This window comes from Coenobita brevimanus, chromosome 40, assembly GCF_032717465.1.
Source record: "Coenobita brevimanus isolate Jiangsu-jjx chromosome 40, ASM3271746v2, whole genome shotgun sequence".
In the NCBI taxonomy this organism is placed as follows: Eukaryota; Metazoa; Arthropoda; class Malacostraca; order Decapoda; family Coenobitidae; genus Coenobita; species Coenobita brevimanus.
In genome coordinates this window covers 8,267,624-8,294,560 of record NC_136993.1, presented here as the reverse complement: position 1 = coordinate 8,294,560, position 26,937 = coordinate 8,267,624, and the positions used below count along the sequence as shown (strand labels likewise).

The window sequence follows — 26,937 nt, the reverse complement described above, 5'->3', positions numbered from 1 at the left end:
GTATGGTAATAAAAAAATATCATCGTTAGTGAAGAGAAGTTGGTAAGGATTCATAAAGAGTGATGACCCTAACAGTGGCTGAATCGGCAGAGAGGCGGCCTGCAGTCCTAATGGACCCAGGATCGAATCCCGGCTGGGGCAGGGAACAGTTTAAGGATTTGAATTTCCTGAAGAGCAGACTTCCCTGATCTGCCAGATGACCCGCCGACTTGTCGTAAAGATACCCCCGCTAATACCAATACACTAATCCTTTATGAGACAGCCCTAGCATGTATTCAATATGGATGGTGGGTGTTAGAACCGAAGTGGTGACATGTGGAGGTGTAGGAGGACTACTGGGCCTTGGGATAGGTCACTGCCCCCAAGATATAGGCCTTGAAGCCTTTGCCCATAGTCGGACACGTAAAAAAAAAAAAATGAACTGTATTATTGAGGGAAGTACTATTAAGACATCTTGCTCTTTAAATTGTCTGATGCATTCCCTACAATGCTGTTTTTAAATAACATGCTCTGATGCAAATACCAACGTTAGTTTCTTTCAGAATCACTTTCCTGAAATTATACCCTGGGAAAAATTCACATCATATTCACTTTGAATAGAACATTTCTGTCGGTGTTGCCGGTATAAACACATTCACATTTCATTATTTTGAAACTATAATCTATTATATATTGATACATATTAATGAAAAAAGTGTTATGAGTCTATACTTAATTAGTAGTGCCCTCACCCCACTCCACACACACACTTACTGCTCAACGCTGCTTACCTACCTGCACTCTCTATCCTTTGGTTTTAGAAACGACAGTGAGTGAAAGGAATCGTCCTGGATAAGAACGACTATCCTAGTGGGAGAAAAAACTGAACATATGCAATAAAGTTATTTATTTCAGGTAATGACTAAGCTATTTCTGACACTGATTCAGCTGGTTCAAAGGACGCCTATACAACCTTACCCGTGTAGCAATCCATACTGATTCCTTAAACCACTGCGACACCAGGCCACTTTCTACGATCTTGTAGGTAACTAAATCAATCCTTGGCTTCAGTGGTGTATTACTCTGCAGACCAACTCCTACACTGAAGGGCCAGGTACATTCCTGGAATACAAATAGATATAATAAATCCATTTAAATGACATTAGCAGCACTCTATCTATGCTCAAATACTTTTTTTTGTTGTTGGTGTGTGCTACGAGTCCTTAGTGTAACAACTGCAGTGAAGCCTTGAGCTAACCTTTAAAAAACAAAAAAAATCAGCATTTAGTCGCTGTGGACTCTGCTGTGACTAAACATGAACACGCTGATCAGCAGAAACCCGACTTACACAGACTGACTTTCAAAGAATTTTACTCATGACGTTATGCAGATGGAATTTCAAATGTCAGTGTGGATGATGAAGAACGAAAGGGTGCTGTGGTAGAGGGCATAGCATTCCAGAAAGGAAAGAATGGACATTTTAAGAATTAACTGTAGTGTTGGTGCTGAAGTACAGAATTTTGACGTCCAAAACTCATTATTGCAAGGTTAACCTACTGTCTGTGAACAGGGCAAATTTTGAAAGATGTTGGCAATATGAAGGTTTCAGAGGGTAGTGGTATGAAACAGTTACTGTCGTCAATTACTGAAACTACCATGGGTTTTGCTGGAGTATGTTTTCTAGGCATTATATTTAGTGTAGTGGAAATGGCTGCTTAGTGTTTTTTGTGGTGTTGGCAGTGCTATACACAAGATATAAATGGGAATGATACTCTCTTGGGCTAAATCAGGGAACTATGAGCCTCTCATTGTGGCCAGGTTCATGAGTAACACTTTTGTTTCTGGTGAATGTGATTTGTGTTTGTGGTCCTTATATTATATGCTGTTATTTTTATCGCGTGGTATTTGCTTCTTTTATATATGCTTCTTTGCAAATGTGGGAATCAGATAAGTTATAAAGGTTACGTAATGCAAAGCTGTCATAATGAATTATCTAAGCATATTTCTCTATGATATTTCTGATTTTTCATAGTGGCAGTTTTTTGTTTTCAAAACACATGTTTCATGAAATAACCTTGCGCTGATGTTCATATGCCGTGAAAAAGATTACGCGACTACTATAAAAAAATCTGGATAGTTTCTAAGAGTAACGCCTGTCTAGAGTGTACCGAGTACCGGCTGATATTCGTTATGTACCACATGAGGCCACTGAGCTAGTGAGTGTATGGGATGCTGAAACACGGGTGTAGTTTTATATACAATAATGTACTGTACAGATATTACTAAAATTTTACTTTAGCACGGCGTAAACAAAACAAATACAGTTTGGGTTGGGAAATAGAGATGAAAAGACAGAACTTTTAAGGTGGATTTTGAACCAGGATCTTTTTGGCTTTTTCGATGACTTGCACTTGTTTACAGGAGGGAAATAGCATAAAAATTCGTCATTACCATTCAGGTTTTAGTAGACTATTTTTTGGGGTAAGTTTTTATCTCTGTACTACAAAATATGTTAAATCCGTTGCTCCCAAGTTCTTAACTGAATTTGATTCAAGTCGAAACAATATAAATTTAGCTGCTTCGGAACATATGCTTTGAAATTTCTGTTGAGAGTCTGACAATGGTTCATGATTTCTGGTAGCATTTGGTTGAAAAAAGATAAAAGAAGAAAAAGGAAGACGAAGAATTAAATATCCCTGATGCAGATACCAGGACAGGTCAAATTCTGTTCTGTTACCGGTAGCATGTAATCCAGTATCACCTGTCTCATGTTCGGTCATCGGCAACTAATCCGGTAATCCCACTGGCCTAAGCCAGTGAAGAGCATGGTTAGACACCCCACAGAACTAATAACAAGACCTGTCAAAGGGAATATGAGCTACTAAAGCCATCGGTTATCTAGCAGGGTGAGTGGAGCTGTTTAGCCTTAGTTTGTTGTCAGCTAGAGGAGGGAAACTCTGAATCACACCTGGAGAGCCTTCGTCAGGGATAGCATGCCCCTGCCTATTGTCTAGTGGTGAGGCCTCCTCTGACATGGGAGGTTTAGGTGCAATTTGCTTTCTCTCCCTGGAAAAGCCTACATCTCGCATGACTTGACAAGATGAAGAGGAAGCAGGATCAGTGTGGGTTGCCTATCCCTGATCCAGTTTCGCCGGGGGTTCCCTGCTCGGGTGCCAGTCTGATGGGGCTTTTGGGACCATGTCATGCTGGCACCAATTATGATGGTTGCAGGGTAAAGCATACTAGACCCCAGCAGATGGGTAATGAGGGGGGACCCCTAGCCCCAGTCCTGTTTTTTATTCATGTTGTCGTGGCTCAGAGGACACACGAACCCGCATAACCATTCGCTGGTTTAACCCTTGGAAAGCACTCTGACTGAGGATTTGGAAAATTCTAAGCCATCCGAAGGATAATCAACTGCGTTTGTTGTCAGGAGAATTGGGACACTAAGGCGTTGGCATAACTACACTGTCTGAACTTAGGCAGCCAGGCCGTGATGAGATTAGTAGTGATGGTTACACATACCACTGATCTGGCTCTGACAATGGACCCAGCCAGGAAACGTTGCTGTTAGAACTGTCTCTTGTGCTGACAGGGTTATTCCAGCTGATGATGGTGTAGCTGAAGCACTCTTTGGGCTTCATCTCACTTGCTGCTGTGAATGTTCCAGCTGAAGTAAATGATCTTATACAGAAGGAGTCGTTCTAAACTAAACTTGACTTAGGTGTGGAACAGTGCCCTTTCCAGGATACATTGTTGATCCTGTGTGGCCTCAGTGTGGTTAGTGGCACTAACAAGAAAAGTTTCGAGAAATGTGTATAATCACCTTGGTTCTTGAACCTGGAATTCCAATAGTTCTTACTTTTTGGATTTTGTAAAGCCCTGTAATCTGAAAACTTGTGGATCCTGATTCCAGTAGCCAGATCTTCTGTACTGGTGGGAATGCAGGGGAGACTGATCACATCCTTGTTAGTACTCACCAGAGGATCCTTCAGAACGGAAAGATTTTCAGAAATGCAGAGTTCTTTGCTACTGATCAGACTTATTATTGCCACTGTAAGGATACAATTCAAAACCGAGAGAAGCTCAAGATGCCACCAAAAACAGTTCCATCTTGAGAAACTCAGAGATGAGGAGTGTGCTTATGAGTATGCAGTGGCAGTCTCAAATCGGTTTGAGGTGCTAAGTACTGTTCTAGGACTCTGTTGAAAGATGGGGTACCTTTAAATGTGCTACCCTGACAGTAGCTGATGAGTGGATTGGAGAGCACCGAAGATGAAGGAGGGGTTTTGTCTCTGCAGGGACAATGGTTACAATTAAGGAGAGTCACGACAGACTGGCTGGAGATCGGACGCATCACATACGTCTGTCTCGATGGGCATGGGTTTTGCTGAGAAGGGACAAATAGAGGTATGTTAGGGAAATTGTTGAGGAGGTGGAAGACCATTTTCCTGCTAATGACATTCCACTTGCTTACTAAGCCCTGACGAAGCTCCAGTTCAGACTTTTCTCACAGGTTAACTCTGTTCGGACAGCAGATGGACGACTTGTGTCAGGAGCGAGTGAGTATAGGGCATGTTGGGCTGAGTACATTGAGCACCTGTATATGGCTGATCCTCTCAGTGATGAACATCCATTGGCTGGTCAACAACCATTGACTGCTATTCCCAAACTGATGATACCGTGCCTTCCTTGGAAGATATCAAGAAGGCAGTGGATTGGTTGAAAAGTGGTAGAGCAGCTTGTGTCTGAGGCATCTCGGTGGAACTGATTAAAGCTGAGGGCGAAGCGATGATCAGGACATTATGTACAGTCACACAAGTCATTTGGTGGACTGGTATCATTCCTACTGACTGGGCAAGAGGTTTGGTCATTTTCACCTGAAAAGGAAAAGGAGACCAGCAATATTGTAGTAACTTCCTTGATGTTACGATGCTCAGTATACCGGGCAAGGTTCTTGCTGACATTCTTGTCATGCATATCCGGGAACATTCGCTAAAGTTTCAGACGTCTGAGCACTCCACATACAGACTGAAGAAGTCTATAGTTTACCCCATCTTAGCTCTTCAAATTCTTATTGTGTGTCTTGAGTATTGACAAGGTCTGTTTGCAGCATATGTGAAATTCAAAATGACTGCAACTTGGTAGATCAGGAGGTAGTATGACAAATTCTGCAACTCCATAGGATCCCTGCAGGGATAATCAGTCTGACTGCTTGCCTGTATTAAAACACTGAGAATGCTGTCAAATTTGGAAGAGGAACATTCTACTTCTTCCCAGTACATGCTGAAGTAAGACACAGATGTGCCCTTGTTCTCATGCTTTTCAACACATGCATGGATTGAGTACTTCGCTGGGCTGTGAGCCAAAGTCACTGTGAAGTTTCAATTGGCGCTTTCAGGGTTACTGACTCTTACTTTGCTGACGAAGCAATTACCCTACTGGAGTCTCTGGAGATACTACTGAGTACCCTCAAAGAATTTCATGAGAATATGAAGCCACTGGGATTATAGATCTCTTGGTTCAAGACCATGGTCCAGGCATTTGGTAGCTTGTTGAATGAAACAGTTCAGTCTGTCAAAGTATGTGAAGAGAATATGGAAGTCTTGGAATGAATTAGATTTTTTGGCAGTTTGGAAAAATAACAACACTACTGTAGGTCAGACAAAGGGATTTCTTGTCACATTGGTCTGACCCACAGGGTTGTGAATTCATTCAACTCGGCCATTTGGCATTTCTGTTATTTGTGTAGTAGGATGAAAATGGGGGTGGTGACTGAATTGGTAGAGAGGAAGCCTGCAATCCTAATGGACCCAGGTTTGAATCCCGGCTGGGGCAGGGAACAGTTTAAGGATTTGAATTTCGTAAAGGTAGACTTTACTGATCTACCAGAAGACCCGCCAACATGCCAGATACCCCCGCTAATACCAGTGCGTCAGTCCTGTATGAGACAGCCCCAGCGTGTATTTAATACGTACGGTGTGTGTTACCACTGAATGGTTGACATGTGGAGGTGTGTGGTATGTAGGAGGACTACTGAGCTGTGGCAATGGACCCTGAATCATTTGCCCAGTGTCGGATATATTATAAAAAAAAAAGTCTTCAGGACACAGGTGCTCCTTGTCTTTCTCTATGGTTGTGAGAGATGGATACTAGACATTGACTTGGAGTGGCGAATTGGCTTCTTTAGTACTAAATACCTTTACAGGTCCATAGGATATTACAGGTACGACCTTGTATGTAACGACTGACAATGACATGAGACTGAGTTGAGGTCTACAGTATTATGTACATAATAGGACAGCGCCAGCCCAATTAGACGGGCACGTGACCCATTTCCCTGAGGCTGACATTGCCCACAGGGTGATCTCTGAAAAAGTTAACCCGAGGTGGATACCCAGAGGAAGGTCATGGAACTCATGGCTTGAGCAGGTTGGTCATTCATTTCAAGACAACTGGGAAGAGTCGCTGCCTGGAATGTTGCATGAAGGAACCTTCACAGGTGGAGTCAGTGGGTGAGTGAGGCCATGAAATCCACAACGTTTGCATGCCCTTTATGATGATGATGACTGGCCGTCCGTATAAAAAATATTATACTGTATGTGTAACGTTATGAGATCCATCAACAAACTACATTTTTTAAAGCCAGCAGATTATTTACAAAAAGGAAAGATGGCTGAGGAATACTGTTTTAGAGATGAAGGACTGGTACTACTAGTTTTTCATGCATTAGTCATTGAGACGGACAAAGAGCTGACAGTGTGTTGCAAGATGGTTGCTCTGTGAATGGCAGGGGGAAAGTTTAAGTAAAGCTGAGAGAGAGAGAGAGAGAGAGAGAGAGAGAGAGAGAGAGATGGTGCTAATATTGTGACCCTATTATGCTTGAATATATTGAAACCTAACACTTCTTCCATTGACATGAACAGTTTGACAGACACAAATCTAGGCTACAACTCTCATGATAGTTTCCAATTTCCCTCTATACTTTTTTCTTGCAAACTTGACCCAAAACTGCCATCACTCCATCTTGAATGCTGAGCTGTGACAATACAGTAATCCCTGTACTATCCAGATGCCCACTTTCCGGACACCCCACTTACCAGACATTTTGGTCCCGGGATTCAGTATTCCCAAAATTGCCCCCAAATCGCAAAAATTTCTTAAAAATCTGACTTTTGTCCCCCAGTAATTTGAACTCAGCACATGCAACGTGGACCAGCTGTGTTTTGGTGCGTATTTCTGCCGCCGTCTGCTAGAGCGCCCCGCCATCCTCCCCACTTACCACCCGTCTCTGGTTGTGAGTGCATGCTCATCATCATGGCTGCCCACGTGCTCACTTTTGTGGTGGTGCCCTACTTGATGCAGGCTCTGCTGCTGCTCTCCTGCCTCTTCTTTGTGTGTTTGATGATGGCCCTGCCGCCTGAGAAGAGGAAGAGAGGTTTTGACTCTGGAGAAGAAGAGGGAGATATTGGACAAGGTGGATGCAGGATGGTCAACCTCACGCATCCTCTGTGAGTTCAGCCTGGCTCGATCTACTTTGTCTGATATCAAGAGATCCTGCAACAAACTCATGTAAAGTACATGGCTGACTTCTCGTCAAAGAACAAATGCAACATGGAAAGGAAGATGATGTTTACAACATGGAAAGGAAGATGATGTTTACTCCCCGGTATGCTGAAGTCGACTGCTCCACATTGATTTGGTATCGAAAGCAATGTGCTGCTGGTGTGCTGGTGCGAGGCACGGTGCTGAAGGCTGCTGCTGAGAAGTTCGCAAGGCTTCACAACGCCCCAGACTTCAAGGCATCCGAGGGTTGGTTCTCCGCGTTCAAGTTACGACATGGCCTTACGAACCGTAAATCTCATGGCGAAGCTTTGGACGCCAATGAGGATGGTGTAGGGTAGTTTCAGTAAAAGGTGAAAGGCTTGATCGACCGGGAGGGCTTCACTCTTGGTCAAGTCTACAACCTGACGAAACTGGTTTATTCTATCACTCTTTGCCAACGAACACTCTAGCCGAGGAAACGGAGAAGTGTGTACCTGGCCGCAAGCTCTCCAAGCAATGGATATCTGCCTTGTGTTGTGCCAATGCTAATGGCATGCACCGGCTTAAGCCCATTATTGTTGGCTGTGCAAAGCAGACTCTGTGTCTTCATGAGGTGATGGATGTCCTTCCTATCGTTTGGTACCGTTCTTTGAAGGCATAGTTCACTGCCCAGATCTTCAAAGACTGGTTCCACCGCCAATTTGTCAAGGAGGTCATCCATTACCAGACGAGAGAAACTGGGAATCCCGCGCAACCAGGTAAATGCCCTCCTTCTCCTCGATAATGCACCTGCTCACCCGTGCGACAAGGACTTGGTGGCTGAGAATGGGCACATTAGGTGCATGTTTATGCCATCTCATACGACTGCTCTCATCCAACCAATGGACAAAGGAGTGATCGTGGCAACGAAGAGGCTGTACCGAACGAAGTTCCTGGATGAGGTGATGGTTGTTCTCGAGGACGAGGACGAGCGCAGTGAGGATGGGACACTCGAGGCCAGTGGACTTTGGAAAACCTTCGCTGTTACAGCATCAAGTCTGCAATCTACAACTGGGTCAGTGCATGGGATGAAGTCCCTGTCAAGACTCTAGAAAATGCCTGGTCTCGTCTGCTTCTCGGAACGGATGTGGAGCACGATTCCCTACGTTTTGACGTGGATGACTTCCATGCATGTCTATGTGCGCATGGCGACGATGTTGATGTGGATGAAGTGCGTGAGTGGTTGGATGATGACGAGGGCGATCGTGGGTATCAGACCATGTCTGATATTGAGATCGCATCTTCAGTTGCAGGTGTCAGTACCCTGCTTGAAGATTCCGACGAGGACGGCGACGATGATGCGGATTCCTCTCAGCGTGACACTACTCCAGCCATCCCCAAGCTGAGCGCATTGCGGGAACACGTAGAGTTCATTCTCGACTGCCTGGAACACCTGGACTGCAACAGAGAGATGGGGCCCTTGGGACTTGTGGAGGAATTGCGCGCTTTCAAGCAGCACATCATTAATCGCCAAAATCGTCGTTCCTTGCATCAATCAACCATTGACAGCTTTTTCAGATCCATGACCCCCACTGTGCCCAGCCTTGGCTTCACACCATTGCCTCCCCAAGACAGGCCCTCATCCTCCGAGCCACAGCCCAGCACATCAGGCATGGTGGAGTCACCACTGGACGTGAGTTTGCACCTGTCTTCAGAGTCTCTGCAGTGGGTAGTCTATCGCCACGACCCAGCGACGCACCCTAGGCCACCTGCATCGGCCATTCTCAGACTCTGACAGTGATTAAATAACTAGAACTCTCCACAAGACCACACGGGAATTTACAGTGTTGTGCAGTGAAGAAAACAGTGCGTAGTCTTAAGAAATTAGAATTGTGAGTGCAACGACTTAAGTGCAGAGTGCAACACTGATTTTATTGACGTTCAATGGAACACAAATTAGACTAGAGTGTGTAGTGTTAAGAAAATGGATTTATGAGTGCAAAGACTTAAGTGCAGAGTGCAACACTTATTTCATTAAGGTGCAATGGAGCGCAAGTAAGACTAGAGTGCGCAGTGTTAAGAGAATGGAATTCTGAGTGCAAATGACTAAGTTCAGTGCAAGACTACATGTACAGTGTACTGCAGGTGCTTCAGGTACTCCTTTTTCCTCTCAGAGTCTGAGAGGAGGCGGGTTATTCATCGAGATGGCCAGGGACTTGTAAGTACCCAGAATGTTTTATATTGGACTGTATTTTCTATACTTACCTCTAAACCTCATTTCACTCTTTCATGTCCATTATTGGTGTGAAAAGGGTCTTAAGTGCTATGCATGTGCAGTAGGGAGGTGTTTTTCTGAGTTTGGCTAGGTTAGGGTCCATAAGTACCAGTCCAGGAGCCAGGGACTTGTTGAAAGTACCCAGAATGTTTAATATTATATAAACTCACCTCTAAAACCACATCCTCTGGTTCTTTTGCATTTATTTCAGTCTTTTATGTCCCTTACTGGTGTGATTTGGGTCTTAAATAGGTGCCATGCATGTCCAGAGGGAGATGTATAGGTGTTTTTCTGAGTCAGGGTAGGTTAGGGTCCATAAGTACAAGTCCAGGAGGCTGGGGCCCACTTTCCGGACATGCTTTTGGCTCTGTTGCATCGGATAGTATAGGGATTATTGTATATGAACTTTAAAATATCATGCTACTCACAAAGAAGCACCATGGAAAGGGTGTAAATCCATAGCATTGTCTTTTTCTGACAATGAGCTACGTGAAATACGTTGTAGAAACAGAAAACGAAAATTTGGACCAAGTTATAGAGAAAAGAGTACACTGCATTATCAATGTAAAGAAAAGTTCATCCTAACTTTCACTAACTCATTTAGAAGAATGTTGGGTCCTACAATGAACCTAATAGGAAACGAGTTACAATCACTGGCTATGTTGTTATGCAAAGGTCAACTAAATCGTATATATGAGCAACTGCAGTACAACCCTGAAATGTAGAAAACTTAGTGATTACGTTGTCTACTGTGCAGCGCAGTGACAATCATCTGTCAGTTCCAGGATTTAAAGAAACATACGGTATTCGATACTATTTCAGGACGCTTAATAACTTTTTCTGCTACGAGTGTCTAATCTGAAAATATGGTAGGTGTAGAAAAATATTATAGACATAGTACTTAACTAATCGTATTAAAGAGGCTGGTCTAACCTTCATAAGGTGGACAATGGGAGTTCGATGAGCACTGTTCAGCTTAGCTACTGTGAACATAGAGTTGTGGTAGCTGGTGATGTAGCCAGCTCGACCATCCAGCAACAACTGCACTGCAGCATCGTCTGATGGTAATGGGGTAAACTGCTTATACAGTTCCTGAAAGATGTTAAACTGCACTGTGATACGGATTATTCAGTTTTACATCTGGCAACTTTACCATGCTGAAAGCCATTAAATTAAACGCATGCAGTAAACAATACCTGGTCATAATCTGAATGCCCGTGGAAACTTCGTAACTCCTCTTCCATAGCAATTGATTCTGTACATTGCACCTCATTATACTCTTGTATTATGTTGATATAATCTTTGCTTGCAATGAATCGACAAATACAAGAGAATCTAAAGATGGAATATGCAAAGTAAATCACCATGCAAGTAGTGCTACGAAGAATCCTTTGATACTTAAAATAAATATCACATCTCATTACACTGCATTTGATAGGGGAATGTTTCAGTCCTTACTCTGAGATGAAAGTTCACAGATGTCTCCATAAGGCTGCCAAAAGTGAGTCCCAATCCAACAATGGGGAGACGTGACTCGTAAAGATCCTTGTACGTGTCAATGGTGTGAGGTTGACGTGTGACGGTTAGGAAGGCGGTGAGGTTGGAGCTGTAAGACAACCCTATCACCATCGCATACAGCCACAGGAAGGCTACGGTCACGCGGCTGGTGTTGGTAGTGGGCTCCCGTGCCAGAGGTTCTTGTAGGTGCATGGAGGTGGCGTATATGTAGCTCGAGGTCAGAGACTCCAAGTAGGACGTCTTGCCCAGGCTGAGGCAAAAAACAAAAAAAAACAAAAAGGGGGGGAGGGACAGTGTGATAAAATTTTGAGAAATTTCGGGAGCAGAAAATGTTATGAAAGTAAACATTTTGAAGAGAACGACAGAGCAGACAGATGACACAGTAGCGGGAAAGAATGCAAGAGTAGCATCGGATATGATGATATTAAAAGAAAAGATGGAGTGTGTATGTTAATGCCTTTTTCAACATAAATGATTACTGCAAATCCGAGAGCAATATTTTGTCAGTGAAAGTTAACTTCATGAGGTGATAGTTGGGTGTGGTAAGCCAGGAAAAAATGACTTGGCAACCATAGTGAAAGCTTAAAAAAAAATAATAAATAAAACATGAAGCACCAGGGATGGATGACATAATAATACATCAGTATAAGAGGAAATAACCATCTGGAATGGTTTGACTACATAATTTATGCCTGGATCGAGGTTAGAGATCTGAACACAGGCAGACTGTACATATTGAACAGCCGTACAGAGGCTAAAGTAGTGATCGTGAATTCATAAACTTCAGACGTACAGTATTTTTTTTTTATTTTAACCTATCGGACAGTCTAAGGAAGAGTAGTGACTGGAGGATTAGTACACCACTCAAAACACGCTTTCACGAAGGAACAAAGTTTCATCTGTGGCAAGGTGAGAGAGAAAGAGAGAGAGAAGAGAAGAGAAGAGAAGAGAGAGAGAGAGAGAGAGAGTCAGGGGTTTGCTGTGAGCAATAGTGGTTAAAAGCAAAACGGAAAAAAATTAAAAAGATCTCTATGTATCATTTATGAACCAGGGGGAGGTCGCCCATCATGCATCTGCTGTTGTCCAGTGATTATAAACTGAGTGACAAACCAAATGATTTCCTGTAACTCTGGATACCACTTACTACAGTAGGTGGTAGCGACACAGTCAAAAAGGCGCCCCATGATCTAGCCGGGTGAGGAGCTTTTGTGGGTTTATAAGGGTTTACATCCAAGGAGAGTTTGGATTTGTTGTTCATAGTGCCACTCAAGGGTTTAAATTTAGGGACTTATGAACCTAGCTCCAGGCCCACAAGAGAGTAGTGGGCGATGGATGGAAAGAGATATGCAGAAACTGACTGAGATGCATTGTGATAAGTGTTGCTGATATATGAGGTAGTGTAACACGTTAACAGTGCAGTAAGGATTATTGGTTCAAGCGAGCAACACACTACACGTAAAACATCAGTGATATCTATCTATGTATCCATGTATGTATCTATCTATCTTTTGCCAGACGCCTTAGTCCCGTAAGGGGCGGCCACAAACAAATCGCATCCATGTCGCCCTGTCCATTTCATTGCCCTCCTCCCGCTCACACCCCCATCTCTCACATACCTCTCCACTCCATCCTTCCATTTCATTCTCGGCCTCACCCTCCCTCTCCCCCTCTTGCGCTCATACACCCTTCGTTTGTCTCACCCCCCCCCCCCAACCTCTCCACGTGGCAAAACCAACTCAATGTATTTGTCCCATCACTTTCTATCACATCCACATCCACACCACAATATTCCTTCACTTCCTCATTTCTCAGTGTGACTCTCAATGTAACTTCACATGCTCCTCTCAAATAACTCATTTCCACTGCTTTCACTCTAGACTTGTTTCCTTCCAACAACGTCCAAGCTTCACTTCCATACGTTAGAGATAGTATCGCAAGACTATCATGTAGCGACTTTTTTACTTCCATGCTCACTTCCCTACTTCTTATCACTGCTTTCAAAGAACCATCAACCTTTCTTCCTTGTTGAACCCTGTCAAGCATTTCATCCTCCAAACTTCCACCCTTCCTCATCACTCTACCTAAGTACTTAAGTGCCCTCACATTTTCCATTTGCCCAAAATTCATCCTCACTGTACATTCAGTGACTTAATTTCTCTCGAAAACCATAACATTACTCCTCCCTACGCTCACCTTTAGATTTCGTTTCTAACACACTCTCCTAGACTCATTCACCAAGTCTTGCAGTTCCCCTTGGTCTTCACTTAGCAATACCGTATCATCTGCAAACAACAGTAGTGGAAGTTTCCAGACACTGCCCTCTCACATTAGGGTTGCTCCAACATTCACTACCTTACCTTGTATTTCTTCTATAGTCCCATCCAGATACAGATTGAACAACCTTGGAGATATGCCACATCACTGTTTCAGTCTAACATTCAAATGGAAATATCAGATCACTATTCACAAGCACTGCAGCCTTAGCCCCCTCATACATACTCATCACGGCATTTAACAACTTCCATTTACTCCATATATTCTTAATATATTGCACATTCATTGTCTTACCATTGTCATATGCTTTCTCCAAATCCATGAAGCCTGCATACAACTTCTTTCCCTTTTCTAGATACTTTTCTAATAAAGACCAAGGAATGAACATCTTATCTACATCCCCTTTTCCCTTCCTAAAACCACCCTGTTCTTCTCCAACTAATTCCTCTGTTATTTCCCTAACTCTGCCAATCAGTACCTTTCCGTATACCTTTCCCATTATACTAAGAACACAAATGCCCCTATGAATACCACACACTTCTTTTTCTCCTTTTCCTTTGTATAGGGGAATAATTATACTTGATTTCCAATCATCCGGGACTGTACCTTCCTCCCAGGCAAATTTGCATGTCTTCCTTTACCAATTCTACCTCTCCCCCACGCTTTAGTATTTCACCAGACACTCCTTCAATTCCTGGGGCTTTCCCCATTTTAACTTTCTTCAGTGCCTCCAGAACTTACGTCCTACTAATCTTTTCCTCCCTTCTCACCTCCCTCCTTCTTCCCAGCCATTCCTCAGCCATTGATACTCGCATTATTTTCTTTCCCTCTGTTTAAAAATTCCTTAAGGTGTTCTCTCCATCTGCTAGTCTACGGTTTTTATCTTTCACTCCCCTTCTAAATTCTCTATCACCTTGTGGAACTCTCTATACCTTCTTCCAGAACATTTTCGTACATTCCCTCCATTTTACACTCAGATTCCTTCCAAATTCGTCAACCACTCTCTTCTTGCTCTCTCTTACTACTCCTATCACCTATCTCTTCCACTCTACATATAACTCTCTCTTCCGTCTCCCAACTTCCTCAATGCCTCTGCTTCCCATCCACTCACTATATCCTTTCTTCTTTTGCGCCACGGCTTGTCTCACCTCTTCATGCCACCATGCTGTTCCTTGCACCTCCTTTCGTCTTCTCTTCACCCCACACACCACCTCACATGTTGCACAGATTTCATCTGTGAATATCTTGCATAGATCTTCCACTACCCCCATCTGCTTCAGATCATATTTACCCAATCGCTCTTCCGCTGCTTTCTTATATTCTGCCATTTTCCCATCCTCTTGCAAAATTTCTACCCTCCTTGTATGGACTACTTCCTCCTGTCCTTCTCTCCTTCTAGTTCTCCATTGCACCTGAACCTTGACATTCATCACCACAAAGTCGTGGTCAGAAAGTTCACTCCCGGAACCTCTGTTTGCTCTTGCATCCATGACATACTTCCTCATTCTGTCATCCAGACACATAATCAATCGTTGCATTCCGTTTATTCAGTTCACCACCCACCCTTATCACTCGCCACGTATAACTGTGGATCATTTTGTGCCTCAAGAGGGTATTGGCCAACTCCAATCCTCTCCCTGCACAAATGTCTACTACAGCACTGCCATTCTCATCCACTTCTGCAGGTACAACCCACTCACCAACTACTCCATCCCCCTTCACATTCCCTACTTTTCCATTCACATCTTCATCAAAAACACTCTCTCATTCCTTTCAAGCCTTTTCCATGCACACTTCCACATTTGCCCAGAACTCTTCTTTCACACACACACACACACACACACACACACACACACACACACACACACACACACACACACACACACACACAGTCGCCCACATCTGTAATCCTACTTTCAATCTGTCCCACACAGTCCTTGAACCAACTGATCCATACCCTCTTCTAGTTTCCTTCCACCTCTTGCTCACGACACTACATACTCCTGCTTTTGCCCTTTCAGTCTCAGCTACTCCTGGACATACAGTATAACCCATCAATATTCCCACTCTCTCACATCCTCCACCCCATCTTTTAGTCTTACTTAATCCACATACGTCCACTTTTGCACGCTGAAGCACCTACACAATTTTTCTCTTTCACTTCATAGTTCGCATCCCTCATATTCCATGTTGCAATCCGTACATTGTCCTTTGTTCTTTCCTTGGTCATCACCTGTTGGTCAGTCCTGGTCTAAGGCATACTGTTTGTATTTTTAGTTAGTTGTTTTCCGGAGGGGGCACTAACTCTTCCCCAACCCACTTGTTGACACGTAGGGAACACGTGTTGTTGGTTATAAGATTACCAGCGAAAATATTATGTGATTCCCTGGTTTACAGGAAACCATTTGGCGCACCACTCAGCATAAAGCTACCCCGAAATACAGTACTGCCACACAAATTGGGTGAATGATGGGAGCCCCCACTGACCACTGCCATTTTGAACAGTGAGATCAGCACCATAATTGTGTTATGCAGGAAATTACTAAATGTATAGCGGGTCTGCCTACATGACTCGAAATCATGAAATGTATGCATAAGCTGAAGTGCTAACAGAAATCAGAGAAAGTATTATTCTGTTGTTAGTATCTGAATATGGGAGAGGTTATCAGAATAGGAAATAGTTAATGTAACCAAAAAAAAGGGGGGGGGGGGGTGAAATGATGCGGAGAGACAAAGTACAGTGACATAACAGTGAATAAATGTAGAGAACGTCGATAGGCAGTTAACTGCTTTAGGTATCGTGCTCATATACCAGCACGAATACGTCAAGGACCTGAAGCATAATGTGTGAGGTAAGGAAAGTATTAGCAATGAAATTTACACATACATACATACATATGATTATATATATATATATATATATATATATATATATATATATATATATATATATATATATATATATATATATATATAGATATATATACACACACACACACACACACACACACACACACACACACACACGAGGAATATCTACAATTTTCAGGACTGGGATCGCGATGGCTAGGTTAAACGGGTTGTAGTAGTGCGATGCGCTTCTCGGTGACAATACTAACCTGCATTGTGAGTCAGTGTGCCACATGCTGCTGAGCTAGGCGGACGTGGGGTTTAGTGACGTTCGTGTTTGTTGTGTATATGTTGTCAGGCTTTTTTCGGGAGTGAAATAGAAAAGGAAGAGCGAATTTGCATCAACTGGTTTGCGAATCTCTGGATAAATGCAACAAAGATCTTGGCAATGATTCAACATGTATCTGGTGAGAAATCTCTTGGTTGGACACAGGTGTTTAAGTGGCATGCGCGGTTCAAGGCCGGTCGAACATCGGTTCAAGAGGACGACCATACAGGGAGGCCATCCAATAGCATAACTCCTCAAAATGTTGCAAAAAATTCAGCAGCTCCGGCATGAGGATCGATGTTTGTGAGGAGGTGGGAATTCATTATGAGACATGTCAAAGGATTCACACTGACGAACTGGGCAAGCACCGCATCGCAGCCAAATTTGTCCTCAAACTTCTGACGGATGACCAAATGCAGCAACATGTCGAAGTTTCCACTGAGCTTCTTGGACTCGCCTTGGAAGATGAAACCTGCTTTCCCAGGCCCCCTTTGACTTCTATCTCATTTTCAAAAGGAAGAGCAAACTGAAAGGGCTAATATCACTGAGGATATCCGGAAGGAATAGCAGGTGGTGCTTGACACTCGTCGAAAAGGACTTCTAGGAAGCATTCCAGCAATGAATGAAATGCTGGGACCAGTGTATCAATGTGTGAGGGAACTACTTCGAGGGTAAATTTATTTATGCGAGGGAGAAGGAACCAAAGACTGAGCCTGCATGAACGTTCCTTCCAAGAAAAAAAAAAAAAAAAAAAAAAAGAAAGACAAATTCAAGATCCATTCATTTTGAGATGCCTGGACACACTGCATTTAAAAGAGTGGAGATCATACAAAGTAGGAAATACAGACAGAGGGAGACAGTTCCAGAGTTGACCTGTTGCATAAATGAAGGACTGGGAGTAACGGATAACTCTTCCATTAGAGAACTGGACAGAAAAAGGATGAGAGTTTGTTGATAGACGGGTGATATGCGCCCGTCGTAGAGGTCGAGTGATGCAAGCAGACAGTTCAGAGGAGCAGTGACCATTGAAAAGAGATAAAGAGGCAACAGTGCGGCAAAGAGACAGAGGTTGAAGGGAGCCAGTAAGAGGAGGAGAGTTGATGAGACGAATAGCCTTTGACTCCACCCTATTCAGAAGAGCTGTATGTGGGAAGCATCCTCACACATGAGAGTTGTACTCTAAACAGGGGCGAATAAAACCCCTGTATAAAGCCAACAACTGTGCAGGGGTAAAGAAGGCAAGGAGTCGGCTTAGCATACCTAATCTCTTGGAAGCAGATTTTACAAGAGATGCAATATGATCACTCCAAGATAGTCCCCTGTGAATGAAACCCCAAGCATGTTCAAGGATGATGCAGGATTGAGCAGGATATTATTAAATATTAGAGGGCACACCTGTGGAAGATTTTGTCGGGTTGATAGGTGTAAAAACTGAGTTTTTGATGCATAAAAAAAAAGATATATATTTTTACTCCAGTCAGAGATACAAGCCAAGTCAGACATTAGGTGTGCCATAGCCTCATCCCTTGTTTGTTGAAGTAACTGCTGAGATGGACGTTGCGGGAAATGAATGGAGAGGTGAAGGGTGGAATCACCAGTGTACTAGTGGATAGGATTAGGTGTACAGCTTAGATCATTGATGAACAAAAGGAGGAGAGTTGGTGATAGGACAGAGCCCTGAGGAACACCACTGTTGATAGATCTAGGAGAAAAACGATGGCCATCTATATTAGCGACTATAGAACGAGCAGAAAGGAAGCTTTGAATGAAGGCACACATAGAGGGATAGAAACCATAAGAGGGCAGTTTGGAAATTAAAAATTAATGCCAGACTCTATCGAAAGCCTTTGAGATGTCAAGTGCAATGGCAAAGCTTTCGCCAAAGTCCTGAAAGGAGGATGACCAGGAGTCTGAAAGGTAGGTGAGAAGATCGCCAGTAAGGCGTCCCTGATGGAACCCATATTGACGATCAGAAAGAAGGTTGTGATAGGAAAGGTTCCTTAAAATTTTTGTTAAGAATAGACTCGAAAACTTTTGAGATACAGGATGTTAAAGCAATTGGACGATAGTTACAGGGTTAGGAATGGTCGCCCTTCTCTGGGAATGGCTGAATAGGAGCAAACTTCCAGCAAGAAGGAAAGGTACAAGCTGAAAGACAAAGGCAAAAGAGTTTACCTAGGCAGGGTGTAAGCACAGAAGCACAGTTCTTGAGGACAACAGGAGGAACTCCATCAGGTTCATATGCCTTGTTAGGATTGAGGCCAGTGATGGCAGAAATTATATCAGCTGAAGAAATTTTAATGAAGAAGTAAGAGGGGGGAAATGATTGAGGAATAGCACTGGAATCGTCTAAGTTGGAATTGGAGGAGAAAGTCTAAGCAAACAGATCTGCTTAATCAGTAGAAGAAATAGCTACAGAGCCATCAGAGTAGAAAAGAGGGAATGATGATGAGTTAAAGTTGTTAGAAAGGTTTTTGGCAAGGTGCCAGAAGGAGCGGGAAGAATTCGAGTTGAAGAGTTGAGAGCATTTAGTACCGATGAACTTATTTTTAGCAGAGCAAAGAACAGACTTAGCACGATTCCAGGCAGAAACATAAAAATGATGTGATTCAGGGGTGGGTTGGCTCCGGTACCTTTTATAGACCCTCTCCATGTTGCGGGCAGCATTAGAATAAGCGTGATTAAACCAAGGCTTCTTGCATTAGCCAAAGGATATGAGAAAGGAATGTATGCTTTCATGCCCAAGAGAATAACCTCCATAATGGGCAAGGCACACTCAGATGGCTCCCGGCCATGGAAGCAATGATCATTCCAGGGATAATCAAAGAAGTACTGCCTGAGGGCCTCCCAATCTGCGGCTCCAAAGTGCCACAGACAACATTTCTTTGGAGGGTCCACAGGCCATACCAGAGCGATAGGACAGGTTAAGGTAACAATGTTATGATCGGAGGAGCCCAAAGGAGAAAAAATTGGAGGCCAGTGGGAGTTATGGTGAGTTTCCAGTTTTATCTAGCATAAATCTGGAAAGTATTGAACAGCATTAGTATATATATATATTCTGGAAACCTATTTTCCCCCAAATCGACATATCTTGTGTTTAGTGGTAAAATGTGCATGACTGAAATAGTTGTTCCTGTCGAAAGCAGAGGAAAATTCCAGAGAACGTTTATTGGTAGTTCAAGCAATCCAATGATGGACCAATACCTAACCAGGGCCCCAACGAAATGGGCAGATTCGCATCGCCATGTAGAATGTGAGAGATGTGAATGAGGACAGCAAGAGGGTGGAAGTGGTGAACGCGTTTAAGAGTCCGAGAAATGCCGTGATGGCAGCGTGTGAAACAAAAGATTAAAGGGTGTGAAGTGGAGTGGGAGGGTGTTAAGTGTGTAAAGTCGGGCATGAATGGGCAAGGAAAAAGCAAGAAAGGAGTTGCTTTGTAGTGAAGTGTGGCAGAGGAATGCAAGATCACAAATGGGTCAGTTTGAGATGTATGAATGTCAAGATCAAGTCTGAGAAGGTGAAAGTGGCAGCAATTGTAGTGTATGCATCATGTGATGACAGGAGTGAGACAGAGAAAGACAGGTTTTGGGATGAGCTGGATGAAGTAGTAGGAGAAATGCCAAGGAGTTATAAAGTGATTGTAATGGGCGAATAGGTACTGGGCCCTGAGAATTATATAATGGGTAATAATGGAGTACAGGAGAGAATGATAATGGGAATCGACTGATGGACATGTTTCAGGAAAGGAGGTTGTGCATTTGTAATTCTTATAAAAAAAAAAATGCAGATAATTATACGTGGTATGGAGGGAATGGAGATCATGTTCAAAGGAGCCTGACTGACTGTATGCTCATAGAGAAATCGATGCTGGGTAGTGATGCTGATACGAGGGCAGTGGGAGGAAGATGTTGACTGTAATCAAATCATATCATTGTGATTAGCAAGATCAAGCTGGGAGGAGTGAGGTGGACCAAGAGAGAGGGGAGTTGTCAGGGAGAGAGATTGAAAATCGAGAAGCTGAAGATCAAGGAAATTGCAGATGAATACAGGGACAGAGTAGGGGAGGAGCTAGAAACAGTGAATTGGAATGAAATTGACCTGGACAGCTTGTGGAATGTATATACTGTAGGGACTGCTTAGTTAGGAATTCTAATGTGTGTGGTATGGCAAGAATAACAACAAAGAAGTACGGTACGGCATGATGGGATGAAGTTAAGAAAGCAATGGAGGAAAAGAGGAAGACATGGCTCGAGTAGATACAGCACAGCGGTTCAGTTGAAATAAGAAACGAATATACTGACATCAAGAAGCACGTAAGGAGACTAGTGAAGAGGAAAAAAAAGGAAGTCAATGATGATCTAAGAAGAAAAAGGAATGCACATTACTCTGAAACTAGGAAGTTATTCTGGTACGATGTACGGAAATGTAGTGGGGACAGTGAAAAGAAATGTGAAAGTGTGAAGGATGTAAGTGGTAGATTATTAACCCAAGGCGATGACGGATGGACCAGATGGAAAGAATATTTTGAAAGTCTGATTAATGGGAATGGAGAGAGCGAAGCGACTGTTAAAATGATTGGGTTTGGGGGTGTACAGAGAAGGAATGCAGTGCCAGGAAACGTGACACTCGCAAAGGTGAAGAACGCTGTGATTGGCGGCTGAAAAATCGGAAAGCAGCTGGGGCTGATGAAGTGTATGCAGAAATGATTAGGTGAAGTGGAGAGAACGGAATGAAGTGTTTGCTGGAGATATGTATGAAGGCATGGATGAGTGAAACTGTGCCCGTAGAGTGGAAAAAAGGCAGTGATTTTACCCTTGTACAAAAATATAGGCGAGCGAAGAGAGTGCCAGAATTATCGTGTGGTAGGTAAGGTATGTGGAAAATTTATTATAGAGAAAGAAAGAAAGAAAGATATCAGAATTCCAAGTGAGTGACGAAGAGGGTGGCTTTAGGAGTGGCAGAAGATATCCATCCATCCATCCATCATCCAATCCTACGTTGCTCCATGAGCAGAGTAGGAGCCCGGGGCAAGGCAGTTAGTCCTGAGATTTAAGATGAGAGTGACCGGCCTCACTCATCCCTGAGTGCCATTACGTGAGCAATAAACCCCAACCATCCCTTGGATATAACCCTTCACTGGCTCAGTCAGACTGGAGCGCAATAATTACCCACTAAACCACTAGGCGCCAAAATTTGGTTATATGGTTACCATCCAAATAGTAAATGGTTTCCTGGTGTACAGGAAACCATTTGGCTTGTCACTCAGCGTAGAGTCATCCACAGGCAGAAGGAAGAGGAAAGATTGAAGGAAAGACAGAAGAGGATGGAAGGAAAAAAGGATGGAGGAGAGGAAAGGGCAGACACCCGAGAGCAGGACTACATCGAGTGAATGGATGGTGAGCGGCCCCACCTTCAAATATTTGCAGTAAAACAGACAGTGGAGAAGGCATGTTAGAAGGACTGTAAGGTGTTTATGGCATTTATGGATCTGCAAAAAGCATACGACACAGTAGATAGAGAAGGATTGTGGAAGGTTTTGCGCATGTAGTGTAGATGGTAAGCTGGTAGGTGTTGTCAAGAAATTTTATGATGGTAGTGAGGGATGAGTAAGGGTAATTAGACATCTATGTCATTGATCCACAATCAATGTGGGCATGCGAAAAGGTTGTGTGACGTCCAGTGTGCGTTTTCGTACACTGGAGAGCGAGGGTTCGCGCCCCGGCAGGGTAATAAACTTTGGAAGTGTTCTCCCGGCCACGTACTGCATTGGCGGACACCAGGGGTGCTGTGGTTGAACCAGTGTCGCATACTGTAAAGTATGTTTGCACCCAGTCGGCTTGTGCATGCCAATTACACTTGGTTCACAGAATACTCACACATCCAAAGCCACTGCAACACTACAATCACATTTATAAGCACTTCTCATCCTACATACAATCTCTACCAGACAGCCTAAGCCATTTGGTAGAGATACATAGCTGTATCGTCCTTGCTTCGGTCGGGATAGGCCGGTCCTGCATGGATACTCAAACGGCTGATGATATATATATATATATATATATATATATATATATATATATATATATATATATATAAATATATATATATATATATATATATATATATATATATATATATATATATATATATATATGGGGTGTTGAGAGAAAAAAAACACGAGTAATAGAGAGAGGGATGGCATTGGGAATGAATGGTGATGGATGGAATGTCTCAATTTTGTATGCTGATGATGCAGAGCTACTTGAAAATACTGGACAAGAACTTGGTAGACTAGTGCAGAGGTTTGTACAGCCTGTGAGTGTCGTGCCTTGAGAGTAAATGTAGAAAAGAGTAATGAGATGGTTACTTAGGTGACTCCCAGTGTGATGTCTCAGTGAATGGAGACTGGAGTTGGTGACAGTTCAAATACCTGAGTACAATGAGAAAAATGAGAGAAAAATGTGCAATAGAAGTGGAAAGCAGAGTGATACAAGGAAGGAAAGTGGCTGGTGCTATGAAGGCCTTTATAAAAAAAAATAGAGGTCTGAGTGTTGTAACTGCACGAGGCATACATGAAGGAGTGTTAGTGCCAGCTTAAACATACGGATGTGAGACTGGTGTAGAATGAAAATGAAAAGTCAAAGGTAAGAGCAGTGGAGATGGGACTGCTGAGGAATGAACGTGGAGTACAGAGAGTTGATACAATACGGAATAATGTGATTCATGAAAGATAAGGAGTGAGGAAGTCTATGGACACCAGAATCGAAGAGAGTGTACTGAGATGGTTTGGTCATGTGGAGAGAATCGATGACAACAGATTGGTGAAATAAAAGTATATCTGAGCTACTCTGAAGGAGGAAGGAGGCGAGGTAGGCCAAGATGATGATGGAGGGATATGGTGGATGAGTGTGTGAGGGAGAGAGGTATGGATGTTGGGGAGGCTAGGGGACTGATAAGAGACCGACCTGGCTGGATGAATTTTGTGCAGAGAAGTGCATAACCAGGGATCTGGCACCCCTTTTGAGAGGTGTGGTACTTGCTCGGGTGACCGAAACCACTCCCAGGTTCTTGGGCCCCAAACAAAATATTCCACACAAACATGCACAATAACGCAAGAAGATGGCTGGCAAACGACTTACCAGGCAGATGTGCACATGTAACATTTGCCGGTCAGTCTTCGAACATCAGAAACTTCACAAATGGCGTCCTTCCAGGATCTGTTTTGTCCCCTACACCCTTTAACCTATAAATGCACGACATACCCACACCCCACACACCACAGATAAACATAGCTTCCTATGCAGATGACATAACAGTCTTCGAACATCAGAAACTTCACAAATGGCGTCCTTTCAGGATCTGTTTTGTCCCCTACATCTTTTAACCTATAAATGCACGACATACCCACACCCCACACACCACAGATACACATAGCTTCCTATGCAGATGACATAACAGTCTTCGAACATCAGAAACTTCACAAATGGCGTCCTTTCAGGATCTGTTTTGTCCCCTACATCTTTTAACCTATAAATGCACGACATACCCACACCCCACACACCACAGATACACATAGCTTCCTATGCAGATGACATAACACTCACATGTACACACCAAAACTGCAAACACAGCTGCACACATCCTCCAACCTTACCTCAACACACTACACGATTGGTTCACAACAAACAGGCTCAAAATAGCCCCAGCCAAATCTACAGTAACCCTTCTCACAAACTGGACAGCAGAACACAGTCAAATTCCACACCTCACCGCAAACAACACTCCTCTACCACACACACACACACACACACACACACACACACACACACACACACACACACACACACACACACACACACACACACACACACACAAAATCCTTGGTGTAACAACAATACATCAATGTCTTTTAACAACACATCACAAACATTAAAAATAACATAACAATAAGACTCAATGCCTTGAGGTCACTTGCCCACACAACATTTGGACACAACAAAGAAACCACCGCCAGAGTATACAAACAATATACATGCTCAGTGATGAATTATGCAAGCCCTGCTTGGGCTCCTAACCTCACTAAAACACACTACAACACTCTATAGACCATACAGAACAAGGCCCTAAAAATAATCATAGGCTTTACAGCTACTACACCTACAGACCACCTACATCAAGAAACCAAAATCCTCAAAGTTAAGGATCACCTAGACATGTGAGGCGCCCAAATTCTTGCTGCAGCCTCCACAAACCCACAACATCCACTACTCTACATGGCAACACACCCACACACACACCAAGGAACATCAAAACATCACGTAGCACACGATATCAAACACAAATACTGTCATCTCTCCCCCCTCACCTGCCTCAGACCAGCTTCCAGAAGAATATCCATACTCAAATCACTCGCCGCTCCATTCAGTCACTTGAAGACAACACACAGCTGCATGCCCGGCCTCCTGATATCCACCCCTCCGAATCTTATCTCTCTTGTGAGGACAGTGTCCACATGGCCAGGCTGAGATGTTGGCATCATCCAGCCCTCTTAAGTTACCAAAAGAGGTTGGATGACCCCGTCACTGATGCATGTCCAGAATGCAACACAGCACTCCATACTATTAAGCACATCATGGAAGACTGCATTGCACACAATCACCTACGCCAACAACACAACATACACTCCTTGAGAGCTCTGTGGTAAAGCCTGGTTTCGGCCATGGCTTTCCTTAGGGACTCGGGGCTGCCCGACCCGACTGCCTAGGGAACAACTACTACTACTACTCCTTTTGAACATGACAGCGTGCGATCTGACTCTATCAGATAGGTATTTGTGAAATTACAGAACGTGGTGAAAATTTTCTAACCTATATGATGGAGCCAGGATTCCGTGGGCTTGAATGATGAGTCAATGTAAATGTGGCCCATTGAACTGGGCAAACTTATATAGGCTGTCTGGACGTTGCTACTTGTACTCCTCACCGTGAACTAGGGTGGGAGAGAAGGTCCAGATGATGATGATGATGATGATGATGATGATGATTAATTAGGCCTAAATGCTACTGCGTTTTACCTTTATGGACAACTATAATGTCCATAAGTGTACAAATACCTGGATGATTAGAGTTATTCCACTGTACCTGACTATGCATGGTCATTCTGCAGACGAGGAACATGGAATAAGATATTATACCATAATGAACATAAAACGAATATTTGATCTTATTCTTATTTGAAAATGAGACTGATTTGTTAAAATGGGCCTTCCTTTTAGATCTCGAGAGGTAATTCATTGTATTTAAATAACTCTAATTAAATGGTGTCTGGCATCTCTGAATCCTATGTGATACACCATTGCTCAAGCACTTCTTTAAGTTCATTCAAGTTGCACACTCTAAATATGTTGCACCACAACGCTTGGATAGACCCTTGCAAACATAACCCAGACCGCTTGCCAGTCGTCGTCTGTCATTCCGACACTACCTGGCTAAGTATCCTTAGAAATTTGGTCAAAATGTGGGGAACTAGCAAGGGTATGAGGAGAAAGAATTGGTGAGTTAGGCTTTGTAATACCCATTCATCTAAAGACAGCTATATTAATTAGTTTAACTTGGCATTGATAGAAGAATAGTTTCAAACCGATTTAATTTTACAATATATATATATATATATATATATATATATATATATATATATATATATATATATATATATATATAAACTTGCCCGAAAGAAGAGGGCATAGTCACAGGAGACATAGATTCAGTGAATTGGTAGAAACTATTGAGTCTCTTCGTTTTTTTTTTCTTCAGATTAAAAATACAGTCAACCATTTATGTTCAGTTAAGTTAGAAGAGAGACCACTAAGGACAGCAATGTATAATGAGGGTGACTGATAAATGTGGTGCACATGTGTAAACACATCACGTGTGGCCTATCAGATTCAGTGCTCGTAATAATGGTTAATGTGCAGTATGTCTTTGCCTTAAAAAATCTGAAATGACACTCGCGTTGAATAATAATAATCTATATCTATATATACCTAGGCTGCTTCCCCCAAGGAAAGGGAGGTAGCCGAGACAGGACGACACACTCCCCATTTACACGTCCATTCAAACACATTTATTCGCATCTTAGCCCCAAAGGGGAGAACGGACAGATCCTCACTGCACCACACCGCACAAGGGTC

General features: G+C 43.1%; 1 protein-coding gene across 1 annotated transcript in view; it reads right to left on the bottom strand.

Annotated features, from left to right (window-relative positions):
* Positions 1-26,937, bottom strand: part of LOC145397276 (glutamate receptor-like) — a 109,061-nt gene that overhangs the window by 1,823 nt on the left and 80,301 nt on the right. Inside the window, exons 10-12 of the mRNA XM_080270472.1 lie at positions 11,237-11,546; positions 10,712-10,870; positions 958-1,101 (exon numbers count right to left, since the gene is read on the bottom strand). Of these exons, the coding sequence (XP_080126598.1) occupies positions 958-1,101; positions 10,712-10,870; positions 11,237-11,546 (613 nt within the window). The remainder of the gene's footprint in view (positions 1-957; positions 1,102-10,711; positions 10,871-11,236; positions 11,547-26,937) is intronic.